The following is a 17,692-nucleotide window of genomic DNA, read 5'->3' on the forward strand; positions in this document are numbered from 1 at the left end:
AAATTTTATAGCAGAGCAAAGTTTGAGTTCCTAGTTATGAATCAGGGGTGTATTATGCAGTATAGAAATAAAATTCACTTTCATACACTAGTACACTCCATTGCCACTAAGAGTGCCAAACTGCCTCTTTTCTAGCCTTCACCTTACTTTTTCTTATTATTAAGAAACTTCCCCAAAATCAAGTTCACGAAGACAAGCATAAATCCAAGACAACTTAAATCAATTTGATTTTGTCCCTGACATCTATGATTTGCTGACATCTATGAATTTATTAACTCATCTCTTAAGTCTGGTTTCAAAGGATAAATCTGACAGTATAGTAATTTTCTAAATGTGAATTCTCTGATATGATCCTTTATTCCAAGTGTAGTTCATAGTTTCTGGATGCCAGTGTATGCAAAAGAATCCCCTAAGCTTCCAAGTTTCTAGGAACTGCCCTTCTTTCGTGTATTTTTAAATAGATATATAAACTCAACATTTGATCTTATGACAATGCAAATCATAAAATGAAGACAAAAATACAAAATATTTCAAAACTCACATACTCTTAGTTACCATTACTATTGATCATTTTTTCTTACTGTTTAAAAAGAAGGTTCTATGTCAAAATTTTGTTAAATGTAGCACATAAACAGTTTTTTCTTTATCCCTGTCATTCACAGCGTTAAATTTCTTATATTTGGTAATCAATTCCATGCTCTGGTTCCCAGTATCATCTTGTCTCTGTTCTCCAGATCATATTGACTTTCAAGGAAGCTACATTTCCCTACAAATGATTTCTTATGACCTTTTCTTGTGTAGTCAGCATCTAATTTATTCTTCTAACTCAGAAGTCTCCCCAGGTTCAGATCTCAGTCCCCAGGACCAGAAATAAATCTCCATAGGCCTCCAGAGTGGGAACTGCAATATCATTAACATAAAGGAAAATTTGTAACCACTGTACTTCAGCCAGTCTGGAGCTGTAGGGAGTCCACATAAAAACTCTGGAAGTAACAAGATAAATTTGTCTAGCATATAGTTGATTAAAACCCTCAGACTTTTGGAAAGCTTCTGTTGGCTGCTTTTAAAGACGTGATTTATTAAAACCATTTTGCTTCTAATAGCACAGTGTCCCTCTCCTTTTATAAGCAATTACTATTGGATCAAGAAACACTGAGAAGGTCAGCCTTGCTGCTGCAGACCCACTGCCCCCAGTAACAGTCTGCAATCACTCAGGATTTTCCTCTGTACAGCTACTGTTTCAGACCATTTGCTCATGCAGGGTTACGTGTCTTTAGCAGTTGTTATTGAAGTAATTTCCATAGGAAAGGATGGAACTGAAAATAAATGTCTTTATTAAACTATATATAAGGAGTATACTCATAACTCTTTCAATACTATACTCTTTTAAAGTCTTATTTTCACTGGGTTTGTTGGTCTCAAAAGAGTTGTGCTACAAAGCAGTGGGTGCAAACGTTTTTCTAGTTGTCAGTCCAGGAAATGTTTATTTCTTCCTTCACAATGGAAACGCTACATCAGGACCATGACTTCCTCCAGCCTTATGCAAAGTAGCATTTCTCTATCAGTTTCTTGGGACTTTTTGTTGATCCCCACTTGTCCATTGCTCCTCTAGCAAGGCAACAAGCAGGAAAATGAGAAGACAATAGAGATCAAAGCTAAGGTTGCAGCCTAGACAGGGGACTAGCAGGGAGGAACAAGCTTTAGGTCCGTTCTTGTGTATAAATTGTTATGTAATGATGGTATATTAAAAAATGGGAAGGGTTTGTCATCACGTATGAGCACTGAGTCCAAAATGCATGCATGGCTTTAGAGATAGTGTATCTGCTTCATGACTGTCCCCTCAAGATCTAAAAGAAAGGGACTTGTCATCTGTGAGTTGCAAAAGCAAGACAAGAACAGACAAGGAGAATGTTATGACATTAGGCATTTGGGTTAAAATTAAAGGTTTGTAATAGTGCAAGATAAGCTACAGGGAAAACCAGACAAAAAACAGGCAAAATTATGCTTGCATTTCTATGACTATACTAAAGGAGAAACCTTTTCTTTCCTTTTATTTGGGGCAGCACAGAAAGAGCAGACATCATTTAGGATCTGGTGAAAAAGAGTGGCAGATAATGTTGTTGGTAGGGGAGCCAAAGAAGGAAGGGATCTGTTTTGTGAGCTCTGTTTGACTGGGGTGAAAACTATACATTACATTTAGAGTAAAAAAGTTATTAACAGAAAGCTCCAAGTGTGGTCTAAGGAGCCACTAGACAAAAGACTACAATACTACGACAGAGGTAGTAGTGCATCCTCTGTGAGTTCACTGTCTCGCTGCATCTGCTTTCAGCTAACTTGCATCAAACTCTGATCTTTGGGATCAAACTGAGTTCAACTCATAAATTCAGGAGCTTCTTTTGAGTTCCTCTTGCAAACTTGGCTGTGACAGAAAACCTCTCCACAATTGAGAATAGTTGGCAGTTTCTCATTAAGAGGCCCAGAACTGGCAGAGTAAAGGGAATTCACGTCTGAAAGAAGGCACATTCATCAGCTGATTCCTCTGCAGAAGTTTGTGTAGTGCTTGCTCGAGTCGTTGCTCTGAGTCCTTCACCTGCATCCCGCTGACTAACAGTTAGAAGAAATAAGAAAATTAAATGAAAATCTCTACTGAGTTCACAACGCTCTGCCAAAATACTCTCCAGTAATTACTATATGCTGTGTTTACAAATGCTCAGGAGCTGTTTCTAACTTAGGTGTTCTGCTGGTACGATCAAACTAGTCATTGTCACGAACGCCAGTTTATTTTCCATGGTGACCTTCCCAGTTCTTGGGTACTCACTGTGCTTTCCGTTGTTTACACAGAGCACTGGGCTGCTTTTTCTCAGCACTCTAGCAAGACTCATGAGAACAGAACATGCTTTATCTACTACTGATAAACAGATGAAACATTAGTTAGGATTTACCGAGTATGTGGTGGCCTAAAACTAACACTGTTAAAAGCAAAGAAAGGATGTAATATGAATATTGCAAATAGTCATCAAGCTAGGTTTGATTTAAATTGCCTAATATGAGTTTTTAAATTACCAGCTATGTGGCAGTGTAAACCGAACTACAAAGTGTGTGTAATCAGGAAAAATCCTAAGAAAGCAAATTTTTCTAATGTTGTTCTAACAGTTGTTAAAATAGTTGTCTTGCTACGTTTTGGTCAATATAAATTATGATCCTTAAAAAAATAAAAAACATATACCTTCAACAGAATAGTCTGATAATCTAAAGTCTAATGGCATATTTTTCAAAAGTGAAGGAAAAAAAACAGAAATGCAGAGCTAAAATGAAGATATCTATTTCAGTATCTAGATATCTAAAGTGTATTTGTTTTGCGTAGCTGCTATTGACCTACCTTACTTAATAATTCTGTGAGGGACTAAAAAGCTACAGCCTGCCTTACAGAATGTATAATTTGTCACTATGTCAAGTGTTTCTAAACCCAAGTTTGAAAAGTTTGATCATCAGTTAATGAATTCAAACCATATTGCTATATGAGAAGATGGCTTATTACATAAAGCTAGGTCCAATGAACTAGTGTTCAGTGAATGTTCGTGTGAGAATGTAATATTATGAATAGTATTTTAGGATTTATAAAGCTCTTCTTGAAACATGGCTTCTTTAGACTGTGAAAATCACACTTTTCTTACCCTACTGAGGGTCAACAAATAGTTTTGTCAGTGGAATGTGAAATGACTCCTGTTCTCTATTTCTTCTTTGTATAAAGATAATATGATCAGAGGGAGAAGTCTCAAAATTTTATATAGTCAAAGTATTTGCAAGTCAACCATCTTGATAAATGTTCATAAATTCTTAACAAGATCAGAATTATATCAATAAATAGGAGGGCACAAAGCAATTATATTTTTCCAGAATTGTCACAAGAATTGCATGAATTATGAAGTCACTGACTGTGAAACAAACAATGGAGAAAGTCCGTATGTTCTTGATATCTATTAAAAACTGAAGAAACATCCATTATTGTAGAAATATAGAGAGATAAATATAAATAAATAGATAGAAATACATCTGCAATGTGCTCTAGGTGAATCTGCTTGGCAGGGGGGTTGGGCAAGATGATCTCCAGAAGTCCCTTCCAACCTCAAACATACTGTCATTTAGTGATTTTGTATTGAACATTTATTTTGTCTTTCAGGTGCAAGTTTGTTTCTTAAATGATTTCAGTGAATCATGAAAAAATTATATTAAGTGAATTGGAAAAAAAAAAGTTTGATTATTTGCAGTCTTCATATCATGCCTTTTCCCCACTTTTAATGCTAAACAGGGAGCCTCTGGCATGCACTGCTCAATACCTACTATTCTCAGGATTTTGAGCACTGTGGGAATTCACTATATCTCAACTAATATATATAAATCAGGTATAGAAAGGTATAAGCACTTTCAAGTTCATTTTTTGCACTGTTTAAACCCACTATGAAGTGGGTTTAAGTCTGATTTTTAGTTTTAAATGGTATTTATTAATGTATAGATCTGGATGACATTTCAAAAGTGCTTAATGTCACCTTTAAATATGGCTCTAAACCACTTGGTCAGGTATATTTTGAGAAGCTACTTAGAGTTTGATCCAAAAAGATATAATATATGGCATAATCTTCAGCTTTGCAGAACATAAATAAGCACGTAGACCCAAAAAAGTGATTCACAAATGCTGATGGACTGCTAGACCTGTCAGACTAACCATCCTGTGTAGTTACTAGGAAGATCAAAATGTTTCCAAAGGGGCAAGCCCCAGAAAGCCCACAGGTCAAGCAGGAGCTGCCTGGATGTAGTGAGTCGGAAACAGCTCTGCTCCACCCTGAACATTTGACTCCATTTTTCATTTAGGATACCAATGTATTAGCAAATTAAAAGAATGTCAGTGTATGGATCTAGTCACTGACTCAATTATCTGTACAGATAAGTTCTTACAGTTGTCACATATTTGGTCTGTGTCCCCATTTTCCCAAACAATTATTAGGTGTATTTAGGGGTGACATAATGTCGGGACCATTCCCCATCAGTAGTATGGATGCACCCATACTGTTCTGGAAGCTAGTAACAGTTTGGTGATACAGCTGTGGATACACTAGGGTACTCCTGTACCTTGTAAACCTACCTTACGTAGGTTTACTTAAGGTTACTTGGCCCACGGGACCAAGGAACAGATCCTGGCACTGCTTACCTTACTGCTAAAGATGAAAATTTTTAATCATTTTCTGAGAGCGAGGGCCTAAAGGAGCAGTGTATACACACTGTCAAATGTTGTGGTCATGTGTGATATGATCTGTATGTAACAGGGACTGAAGCATTTACCTGAGGAGGGGAGAATCTTGGTCTTTCCCTGAAGGAGTCTATATTAGCCTAAAGAAATTCAAGTCCACATTTCCTCCCTGCATTAGCCAATGCTCTCTGAATTCTTACATATTTTACAGCAAACAGACTTATTGTCCTCTCTCCCTTTTTTGTTTAAGTCTTTTATCTGATGTAGATGCATTTTTGTAAAAGCATGCACTTGTAAACATGAAGTTGCACCCACATCACTCCTTAGTCACTGATTCTGCATTATGTCTATTCCTTGAGAAATTAATTCTATTGTTTCACCTATTATTAAAGAGGGATCTTAAAATCTTTCACTTTTTTGCCTGAACAGAAAGTAGCCAAGATAACTTTAGCTCTTGGAGACGGTATGATTGCACAGACATTGAAGATGTTCTGGTGGAACCCATTCAGTGAGGGATGACGGTGTTCTGTTTGATTTGCTATGTATCCCTGTATATGTTGTAAACTCCACTTCTTTCACCTTTCTACTTCTAAGGTTGCATTTTTGATGTTCAAGTTCGCACCAGCATGAATCAGGAGTTTAAATCACCAGGGATTCCAGAAGGTCACCCCAATTCAGGTCGCAGTGTTGGACAATGTACAGATTCCCCATGCAGTTTAATAAAATGCAGAAATGGTGGCAAGTGTGTGGAAAGTGGCTCTACTGTTTAGTAAGTATGAAAAACTTTTTTCTAGATTACAACATAGACTGATCAGTAGACCTAATAACTCTGGTAATTTAGTTTCTTAATAACAGACGTCTCCAGAAAGCTATCATTTTATTGGAAAGGAAGAAAACTGTTGAAAGATTTTCTTCCTTTCAAATAACAGAAGAAAAAATAGAATTTTAATCTTAAATTAATAAAATCAAAACCAAAATTTAAAAATTCTTAGGACATTTGCTGAGGGTCTGTTTTAAGAAGCTCCACGGACTGGTCAAACTCCACTAAAGTCACTGGCATCCAGACTTACCACAAAATGTGTGGCTAGAACTAGATGTGTCAGAAAGGCATTTAATTAAACTAAGTAGCATCCTAGATATCGGAGAACAAAATAGCAAAGAGGGGAGCTTGAACATTGCCTGAACATGGCTGGTAGACAAAAAAAAAGTATTTTTCTCTGACAACCCCTTTCTGGAGTAAAACATTGAATGTCTAACATTGGAAAGTTCTGAGCCAGTATAAATCATAGGAGCAACCTTACTGAACATCTGTGTGTAATTCTCTGCTGCTCAGTCTCTCCCTAATATACACAGGTCTTTGTGCCTCCAGTTATCATTTGTGTGGATACTTTTCTTTCTCTCAAATGCACCTTCCCTGGCTTCATGCCCTTCTCAAGTGTTCATTCACCATTGTCTTTCCAGATCTGCTGGCTGGCCTGCTCATGCAAGGCCTTCTTAATCCATTCCACACAAAACAAGGCAGGTTAGTAAGGATCTTATGTCAAAACTGTTTGAACTAGGTCAGTTCATCATATGAGCTGTTCAGCTGGCTGATCAATCAGATAATAAGTGCTGATGGGGCAAAAAGGTCTTTAGCTGGCACAACAGATAAGTCTTTCATGCCTTATCACTAAGTCTAGATGGATCTTTGTGTCTAGTCTGTAAGGCACAAAGAAGAAAGTGAATTTGCAGTTCCAAACTGCTGCTGTGTGTCAACATTTCCATTGTAATAAATCTTGTTTCCAAACTTTGTAACTCAGCTATAAAGCCTTTGCTGAAGAGTGCTATTGATTTTAAAAGCATCTGCCAAGATTAATTATGCTTGCTTTCCCTCATGTACTTCCTCATGTGTTCATTTATTAACATATATTTACATATTTTTTTTTAAAAAAAGAAAGAAGTGCTGATATAAAACATCTGAAAACAATGACTGAAAACACTGCGGACAGCAAGACAGATAAGAAGGGAAAGACAGGCTTTACACTGTGGAGCCTCTGTGTATGTCAATTCTTCTTCAAAAAACAGAGACCTGTCCCTTCTGTGTAATATAAAGAAAAGAGTTTGCATACTTGTCAAGCTAAAAACAAGCTCCTAAATGTGTACTGGAGAGAGAATTAAATGGTAATTGGTTTAGTTGCCCCTGAGACAAATCTTTATCAGTAAGAAAACCTGTACAAAACTAGTGCTTCTAAAGCTAGTAAGGCTTTATGTACAATTTGGAAAATTCATCCCTGATATGTAGTATGCAATTCCCCTCCCCATTTCCCTTAAAAGCATCTTTATATGCTCGTAAATAAAGCAATGAAAGAAACTCTTTGAACATCCTGAATAACAAGGTATAATTTGGAATTGCTTTCTGACTGTTGAGCTACAGTATGTCCCAATTACTGGACTTTGCAGGTTCCTTCCAGAACTATTAAGTCCTTGGCATCCAGTGCGTTTGATCTTTCTGAGGAAAAACAAAGGCAAATGGCACCCTTTGCATTTACAGGGATGTTAGAGGAGACACAAAACCAAAACTGCAATAAAAATACCAGAAATGTAGGCTGAAGCATACCCCTCCTATGTGCCCACCTATACCAACCTAAATCCTGGCTTCAGAAACTTACCCAGCACTGCTAAGTCATCTTCTGGCCTGCAAGGTACACAGTACCACCACCAGCAAGACCTAGAGAACATTTGGAAAAGAGGTGACAGGCTAGAGTAGCAGCCTGATTGGGCTACATTGGAAGCTTGATATTGTAGGCAAAGTTCTTTTTCATCATTATAGTTTCATAATTTTAATGGCAGATTTGTTTAGGAACTGTTTTAAAATGTGGGGGTTGTTTGCTTTTAGAGGGGTGAGTTGTTTGTTTTTAATCTGTAGTGACCTCCTACTGAATTATAATCCTGCCCTCATATTTCACGACAGCTAGGTTGTCGCAGATAATACGTATGTATGCATGCATGTACCAGTAATTGCCACCTTCTCCTCACAAAAAAAGCCAAAGAGTCCTGGATATAGCATGCATATGATTTTTGCCGATGTATAGTAGCTGTCAATACTGTCTTGCTTTTCTCAGGGGGAACTTCTCTCTCTTTTCATATCACCTGTGTTCCTCTGAAGAGCAGAGTCCTTGAGGGAACTGTATTTGTGTTCAAGTATATTTTCTCCTGAAATGAGATCTCTCCTGTTTTTCTTGCTGTTTTGAGCTATTTTTATGTCCTGCTTCCACCACTCTGCCAGAAAGTGTGCAGTGCCATTAAGCTGTAGATTCAGTTGCTACAGGGATAATGCTTTGATTTAAATAGAAGCAGAAATGTACAGCATTAAACTTTACATTCTGTCCAGCAACAGAGCAGAACTACTATGTATTAACAAAATTCAGAGGAAATATTTGTATAGTAAAATGAAGAATTTTATGTTCAAGGGCAGTAATATACTCCATTATTTTGTTTATGGCAATTACATCCAGTAAGATTGTCTATAAAGTGTTATAGCTATTGCTTGTTGCTGAAGTGAGAGGAAAAGTATGTCTTCTGTGTACTTTGAACAGGACATCACACAAAATGGGTAGGATTCAGTTGCTGAATATAAGCCTGTAATGGCACTTTAGGTACCTCTGAGTAGACCATTTGGCCTTCAGCTGCAGCTTTGAAGAGTTCAAGACTTGCATAAGTCTTCTGTCATATCTCTGAGGCACATGTGGATTTCTCAGTACTCTTTAGCATTTCAAATAGCACTAGCCACTTAGGTTCGGGAAATTAAATCATAACTCTATATAGTACAGGGATACCCCATAAGGTAAGCTGTTGTAGTTTCATTATTAGGTTGAATTTGATTAGAAACAATTATCAATTCAAAGACTAAAACAATTTTCAATGAAGGGACATACTTTTATAGTTTGCAAGGAAAAAGGCATTTCTCTATTTAATTGTTGTTTAACATCAATAAAAGTTTTTACTTTTTTGGGAGGTGGATTTGCTACCTAAAAATTGTCATCTAATTTGGCAGATGTAGAAAATTTGTGCAGACTTCCATAGTACTCTTTGCTTAAATACCATTAATTTTCTTCCAATCTTAATTGTTCCATGCTCTATTTTTGCCTTGTAGCCTGAAGATAAACTGTTTTTCACTAATGCTCTAGTTTTCCATTGCCTTAGTTTAAAGCCACTTTTATTAAAAGATCTCCTCCATTGTGATGTGGCGAATGCAGGACTGTATGAATTTGAGAAACCATGCAGGATCTGAGATATCCATATACTGGCAAATGTAATACAGGATTTGGAGAGACCAATGTCCTCTCTCCTTGAAGAGACCAGCGGAAACGTAGTTGGAGGCCAGATGGGATACCCCTGGGAAGTGTTAGTTGGCAGCAGACATCTGCCTAGTCTCAGTTGGCCTACCTGATTAGGTAAATTAATTGAGCCTCTCATCTCCATTGAATAGATGCACATCTTAAATGTAGACACCTACTCTCACATACACCTGCACATATGCAGGTGTCTGAATCTGCAGGGCTGAATCCCTTCTGTTATAAGAAGATTTGTTTGATTTGACGTCACTTTTGTCTAACTATAGAAAGTTACAGGTTTGTTAGCATTGAGCATGACATTTTAAACTTGATATTTTCTACATTTAATATGAGAATGCTCTTTGTTTAGTATAGGAAACCACAGTAGATATAAGCAAACATTCTAATTTCTTCACAGAAATCCTTTAATACCTTTAGTTATTTCCTGATTAAGTTCAGTAAATTCTTCTAGCTTGATAAGGATTTTATATAGTAAGATACCAGCATATTGCTTTTATAGTTTATAAAGTGAAATGAATTTTCTTTTTTTTAATGTTGCCAAAAATTTTCATATAACACATTTCAGGTTTATGTCATCAACAGTGCTTTTTGTCCCTACTGATGCAGAAACTGTGTTACTTATTTGAGAGCTGACTTTGGCCTTGTTACTGGACTTGGAGCCTGGAAACCCATTCTGTGAACACTGTGTGACACTGTTAAGCATTTGAGAAGAAAAAAAAAAAAAACAAAAAACAAATTGACATTAAATTAAACCATAATTGAACTTCCTAAACAGAAAGATTACAAAACTAAATAATATCTGAAACTTCCAGAATCAAAAGTGATCTTTTATTTATTTATTTATTTATTTATTTATTTATTAATTTCTCCACGAGCTGTGAATTTGACAGTTCTTGCTTCCTGAATTGGCCTGTCTTTGTCATATATATACAGTGTGCAGTGCACCCTATTAAGAATCATTTGGAAAAACTAGAACTAGGAAAAAGAATTATCCAATTTCGTCTAAGTCACACTATCAAAGTTATATATGAAGGCCTTCCTATCCTTTCTCCACATAAAAATATGATATAGAAAAATCAGAGGCATTTTGGCAGTTGCCTTGAGAAACTTAATAGCTGAGGCACAGAGGAATCAATTTAATCCATACTGTTCAAAACCCCCTAAAATAGAAAAGTATTTTGCAGTGAGATTTAACTCCTAAGACACATAAAGTGTCTACAGGTAAGCTAAATGTGTAAGATCAATGTCAATTGATCCACAGTCAGTGGAGGTCCAGGCCTTTCCAGTTGTCTTCTAACATCAGCACATATCTTGGGATGCCTCTCCTGGTCTCCATGGGATGTCCAGAAGAGCACGTCTTCTGTGGGCCTTCTGTCTTCTAGTTGCACAGATTTCTCAGATTCACCAAGGCATGTCAGAGGGCACTAAACACCTGTGTTGAGGCAGTTGAATGCAGTCCTTGTCTTTAGTTATGGTTGTCAATATATGAATAATGTCAATGGATATTGCTTTAGTTCCCCTGACTCTTTCTGCTAGATCTACTGGATGTTAATTTATTAATCCATTAACTGGATGTTAATTAATCAATCTATTAACCTATGAGCTCAGGCACGTACTCTAGGATCCCATTCCCTAACAAGCATTCAGTGTTTTTTGGCAGTCTTGTCTTCCAGATCTCAAGCTTCCTCTCCCATGTACCTCTAGGAAGGCAACTGGAGGCTGTGTGGGCACATAATGAATCACTGAACGTAGATGCATAGGCAACAGAACCCTAGCTCATACGTAAATACAAAAAATTAAGTATCTTGATCTCAAACTGAATCTCACCTCTTTTATCTAAAGAAATGGGTCTTTAAACACTTGAGAATCAAAGCACTGGTGATGTTACAAGCCACTGGGTTCTCCTGTTCTGGTAGAACAACATGCAACCATAATGAAGTATAGGGAAAACTAGACCAATATGACAGGCTATGTGATGCAAAGGATTTGAAATGCTGCCTCTTCCTTTATCTTTCTGAAGATTAGGAAATTTGGGGTCGGAACTTCTCAACCCCTGTCCAACTTGCTTCGAAGTGTTAAGTAGGAGAGGTTGCCACTGTCGGCCACAGTAAATGTGTTCAGCTCCATGCAAATAGTTTTCAACTCATTTTAAAACCTAACTTTTATTAGGTCATAAGAGACAAATAATGAAAAGAAATTAGACATACACAGATGCAAAAAAGGTAAACGAGAAGAACCTTTGTGTATACTTCCCAACAGTAGTAGCTTTGGCTCCGAACATCCTGCTTGACAGCACAAGAAATGGACATTTCTGCTTGCCACTTAGGGAGTTAAATTACTTCCCCTTCTCAGTAACTTTTCTGCATCAAAGCATAACAGTTGCTGGTGAGACGGAAAGCATTCTAATGCTATGATGAATGGAGGTGTTTTTGCTTCTGCAAGGTCTTGTCCTCTCTCCCCTTTCATTACAGATAGCTCTTTATCAAAGGGTTTGCTGATTTTGCTTTATTTACATGGTGTTGCCTGATCTGAAGGTTTAGTGAAACAGCAATAAAAGTATCACTGTGTCTTGTATGTGAACTGTGGAAGATGAAATATAGTGACAGAACATACTTGAAATGAGGCAGTTTCACAGACTCCCTGTTATGTTTTTCCCAGAAACAGTGGGCTGATTAATAGAGAAAGTGTAGCTCAGTGAGTTTGAAGAAGAATTCAAGATTTTGCACATATACAAAAAGACACTGACTAAGAATCAATCAAAATAGATGAGGTTTCATTCTTAGACTTGAGAGAGAAAATATTTAGGAAAAAAATCAATTACTGTTTTTATTCAGGGGAATTATTTTTGTATCATAAAGTATCACTAGATTTTAAAATGGAAATAGGTCTCACATTTCATTTGAACCGTTTTGAAACTTTTGCTTCTTAATAAGGAGGGCATTTTTAACATCAGTGCCAAGTGTAATCTGTATTTTACAATGTCTATAGAATTCAAACTAATTTTAAATTTACAAGTTAATTTGAAATTTTTGTTCTATTCTCCTGGTTTGGATGAAAGAAAGGTATAGAAAGTACCAGACACTCACTAGTGATCCGGTCAATTTAGACAATTTGATGATGGCATAGATTTAGTCATATAACACTCAGATTGCCCCCTCATTCTTGGTCAAATCCACTATCCTCTTTTCCATCAAGTGCTTCACCAAGCCTATGTCTGATTGCCAATTATAAGAATTTAGCAAATGAATAACGGCTAAATGAAAGGCAGTTGCTGACAGACTCCTGTTAGTAGTTACAATTTGGAATTGTTAACAGTTCTTTTATAGTGACATCCGATTGCGTTTTTATAAATGCTATTCGCTGCTTTGCTTTCCCTTTTAAATTCCACTTTGACTCATACTAGTTTATGCAGTCAAAGCTTCCTTGAGCTATTTGTAGAGCAAAATACAAAAAATAGCCACAAACTTGATTGTTTTTTGTAGATACTGATCCTGTAACTCAAATATTAAAAATAATATGTTCCCTATTAAATACAATTTTCTTGCTACAGAGTAAACAGATCAAAAAGGTAAATGATAAACTTTGTTACTACACTCTCCTATTTGCCATTTTGGACCAGATGATTAAATATAGGTATCCCAGACTTGAAAATCTTGATTACTTTGCTACTGAACCATTGATTTCTTTTGGTAATAATGTTGCATTCTTTCCTTTCACTTACCTACTGTAGCTGTGACTGCCTCACTGGATGGAAAGGTGCATTTTGCACAGAAATGGTGTCAGTATGTGATCCAGAGCATGATCCTCCACATCTGTGTAAGCAAGGCGGTACCTGTGTGCCGCTACCTGATGGCTACACATGTCACTGTCCTCTCGGAACAACCGGTACCTACTGCGAACAAGGTATGTCAAGTGAATAGTACACTCTACATAGAGTTACTTGACAGTAATGTCCAGGCAGATAAAAAAAAAAAAAAAAAAAAAAAAAACAGTATTTTGTAAAACATGAATGAAATGTGAAATGAAGTCACAAGGTATAAAATAGACTTTATTAAAGACAGAAACTGGTACTCCTTTCTGCTAGAAAAATCGTCATTTAAAACTGTGAAATGTTAGATAGTTTTCTGACTCTGCTTATTTTCAACACCATTTTTTCCCTCATTTTTTTTCAAATCATTCAACTAAATCCATGGGCAGTTTGACACTGTCAGATACTGAGGGGACAGGAAGCATTCCAGAGCAGTGTTATAGTGATCCTCTGCTCAGGTCAATTCCCAAGCTCACCATAATGAAGTACATTGAGAAATACTCTTAAGAGCTCAGAAGCACACTTCTGAGCACATTTCAGAAGCAGTAAGCATTTAGGATCTTATCCAATTTCCTCTGACAGTGGTGGAGAGGTTGTTCTTGACTTCAGTAGCTGTTGGATAGGGATGCACTGAGAATGATGATAGAAATGCAAATATCACTGTAATAATCTTCAGGTGATTGTTTTCCCTGACTTTCTATCAACATCTCCCACCAAATATGCCTTCAATCTGCCCGTCTTTTCTTACCCTTACGTATACGAAACCTTTATCAAGGTGTTTTCACCTATAAGGGATTGTACAAATGAATATCCAACAATGTGCATACACAAGTGCTACAAGCTCAGGGACTTTTCCTGTAAGCGTCTGAAGTGTCTCTGTGCAAAAAGTTGTACTGTGGTCTGCATCCTCTATTCTGCAGTTCTCAAATTCAAGTTAATATTGTAGAAGTGTATGTTTTTCGTTCAAGATGCTCTCTTTACATCTTTTGAAGAACGCCAGTTACTGTTAAATAGCTCCTTTCTCAAACTGCCTGCCAATGTCTGACCTTCCTTGTTCTGCCTATAGAACAAGTTTCAAGCACAAAACTGACAAGCTGAACTGTTTTTGACCTATTTTGCAGTCCTCAACCAATAGATTGGTACAGTTTTAAAATCCCATTACAGAGAGCACTTGCAATTGGTAGGCTCAAATCAAAGAGAATATAGCTTCTGGAAAGCCATTGTTAAATTCTTTATTCCAGGTTAAAATGTGCTTGCTCTATTGCCTCTGCTGCAACAGTTTTTCAGGGCTCTTCATGTGAACATTTAGACTTTGAATTCTCATTTTTGAGTGAGATTTTAAAATATAATACCAACTGGACTCAGGACACTGACCAACAGGATGCATGCTATACATAAAGCTGTTAATTAATCAAGTAAAAATCCCTGTGTTCTGGTTTCCTAATAGATTTGGATCTTCTTGTGATGGCCACTATTACCTAAAAGAGATAGCTTATAACTGAGCAATAGAAAAATGTATTTCTTGTAGATTGTCATCCTCTTAGTAATTCATCCACCTGGTAAACACATTAGAGGGTTCCTTTCTGTTTTATTTAAAAGCTTTCTTTTTATAAGTAGGGTCTATGGGTCCTCACCAAACTCCGTGCCCTGCATTTCACCTTACTCTGGCAGAGTAATGAATTATCATGAGATTTTTCAAAGCGGAGTTTGCACTTTTAGTGAATGGCAAATTGCTAAAAACAGCTGTTTATCAAGATTGAATATCTCATCTCTGGATTGATGGTGGTTATTGAAGCCAAAAGAAAAAGAGACAGAGAAGAATGAATGGCCCAAGGGACCCAAAGAGAACAGAGGGAAGTTAAATGATGGAGACTAATGAATGTGCAAGAAAGAAGGAAAGAAGTGTGAGGAAAGGACAGAAGAGATTTATGAGGCAAAAGACATCAGAGGAGAACAGCAAAGAGTAAGAACAAATAGGACTTTACCAAATAACAGTGACTGGAAAATACAGGACAATAATATGGATTGCACAGCAACAGGTCAGGTGAAATACATAAGGCAGTAGGGCTAGAACCACAGTAATGAGAAATAGTACTTTGACCACAGAAGTTAGAGATAATTAAGCATAAAATGACAGAAATCAAGTACTAACCTGCCTAACAAACACTAAAAATATCATAGAATCATCGTAGAATGGCTTGGGTTAGAAGGGACCTTAAAGATCATCTAGTTCCAACCCCCCTGCCATGGGCAGGGATGCCACCCAGTAGATCAGGTGGTTCTTTCTGAAAACTGCATGGGAGAAATGAAATCATTCAGATGAGGCTATAACAGTTCTTAAAGAACTGCTTCTTTTGAAGAAGGGGGCCCACAGTTGAACTCAGTCCCTTCCTATATTCTTGGATATGGTGGCAACATGCCACAGACCAGCAGGCAACAGAGTAGCTCTCTCTGCTGATGTGGAGGCTTCAATATAGACAGAGCTTGAGATGACAGGAGCAGCCTTCCAGGTCCCTGGCTGTATGCAGTACCTGGGGCCGAGAAATCACTAAGGACCTGGCTGTTTCAGCTCTCCTCTGAGTATGCAGTAGACCTATTGGCTTGTGAGAAAAGCAGCCAAGATCAAGTGTCAAAGTTTAGAGATGAAGGAACAGTCTAAAAACCTTTTGCTGCAGACAAATAGTTTGATTTGTAGCACATCATTATTACATTATTATATATATACATCATAGTATATATATATATTTTATATATGTGGACACAATGTCTTTTTCTCAACTAGTAATTATTAAGGGATGTTGACATTCAAAATACAGATGTTATCATATCATATAGATGTTACAGTAATAACTGTCTTCATTTAAATTCTAATCTTTACCAAATTGCACCTCAGCTGCTTATTCCTTGTGTATGAACAGTGTCCCTTTGTGAGTCCAGTAATCCTGTCTCTTGCAGTGGCCAATAGTAAAAGGTTAGAGAAAAGTTTAATACAGCAACTATGTTTGACATCTCCCTGAGGTATTTTTCTATCATCCAAACATTTTTATCTCATATTCCCTTCTTTTTAATTTTCTTTTTCTTTGTTCTTTTTCTTCTTCTTCTTCTTCCTTTTTTTTTTTTTTAATAGATTAGGTCAGGTCTCTCATCTTGACATAAACAGTCTCATTTAAGGCAGTAGACAACTTGAACAAAAGTAAATTTGGAGTCGATGAAACTCCTCTTACATTATGTCAAGCTTTGAGATATCTTTCTACATAAGCTAGAATTCCACTAGATACTAAGCATGTGAAATTTATATCCTATGTAATATACTCGGTTTTGTAGAGGAAAGAAGAAAACCTATAATTTCAGAGGAGTTAATTGTAAGATTTTACAGACCTGATAATATTCTCTTTTAAGGGGACATCAATGTAGTATTTGAAAGATTCTGTAGATGGCAGTGTTGGAGAAGAATTGACAGTGGCTAAAATAAGCACAGTTTTTATCACTGAATTTATTTAAATTTTTAATTATTCAATAGTCTTGTTCTTTACCAAGGAAGTTTTGGCTCTATTAAACAGATGCTGATCAGATAAATAGAAAACACTAATTTCATCATGTCCCATAAACTTTAAGTGCACTTACTGAAACTATTACCGTGTTCAAATACAAAGGGATTAGTTTGTATGACGTACTTTCACAACACCTACTAAAATAACTTGTTTTCTTCAAGGCCCCATAATGGAATACTACTGCCCTTTTAACAAAGAAATAAGTTAATAATAGATGTCTTCTACTGTACATTAGGCTCTGAATTCCATAGCTACAATCACTGCTTGTCAGTACAGGTCTTGAAGAAAGGAAAGCAAATGTAAAAGAGCTTTTCATTGTTCTTATCCTAAATTTAATAGGATACTTATCAAGCAGTAAAACAATTTTCTTGATGAACAAATGACAAACAATTTTCTTTGATCATGTTTACCAACAGAAGTCAATTTTCTAGATGTTACTCTGATGTCAAATTCCATGTCTGATAAAATAGTACAGCAGAATTTTGCGAATACCTGAGAATAAAATTAAGACAATTCTGTAACTATCTAGTCCATCTAGTCACAATTTAGTCATAATGAAAAGTGGAAGAAACTGTCTTTTAGAATCATTTTTATTATAAATATTTTTTTCTTTCTACATAGTCTAGAATGTTTCCCAATGTATATTTACTACTAGTATAAGAAAAATTAATTTTAGAGTATGCGTTAGCTTGAGATTTTTATCATAAACAGGCACATTACATACAAACACTGAAGCACAAATGCACGCATACAT

At 36.5% G+C, this 17,692-nt stretch overlaps 1 protein-coding gene across 1 annotated transcript in view; it reads left to right on the forward strand.

Annotated features, from left to right (window-relative positions):
• EYS (eyes shut homolog) overlaps positions 1-17,692 on the forward strand; it is a 959,435-nt gene that overhangs the window by 918,764 nt on the left and 22,979 nt on the right. Inside the window, exons 47-48 of the mRNA XM_080584128.1 lie at positions 5,840-6,014; positions 13,310-13,482. Coding sequence (XP_080440254.1) covers positions 5,840-6,014; positions 13,310-13,482 — 348 coding nt within the window. The remainder of the gene's footprint in view (positions 1-5,839; positions 6,015-13,309; positions 13,483-17,692) is intronic.

This window comes from Anser brachyrhynchus (genome assembly GCF_964034855.1).
Source record: "Anser brachyrhynchus genome assembly, chromosome: 3".
Classification (NCBI taxonomy): domain Eukaryota; kingdom Metazoa; phylum Chordata; class Aves; order Anseriformes; family Anatidae; genus Anser; species Anser brachyrhynchus.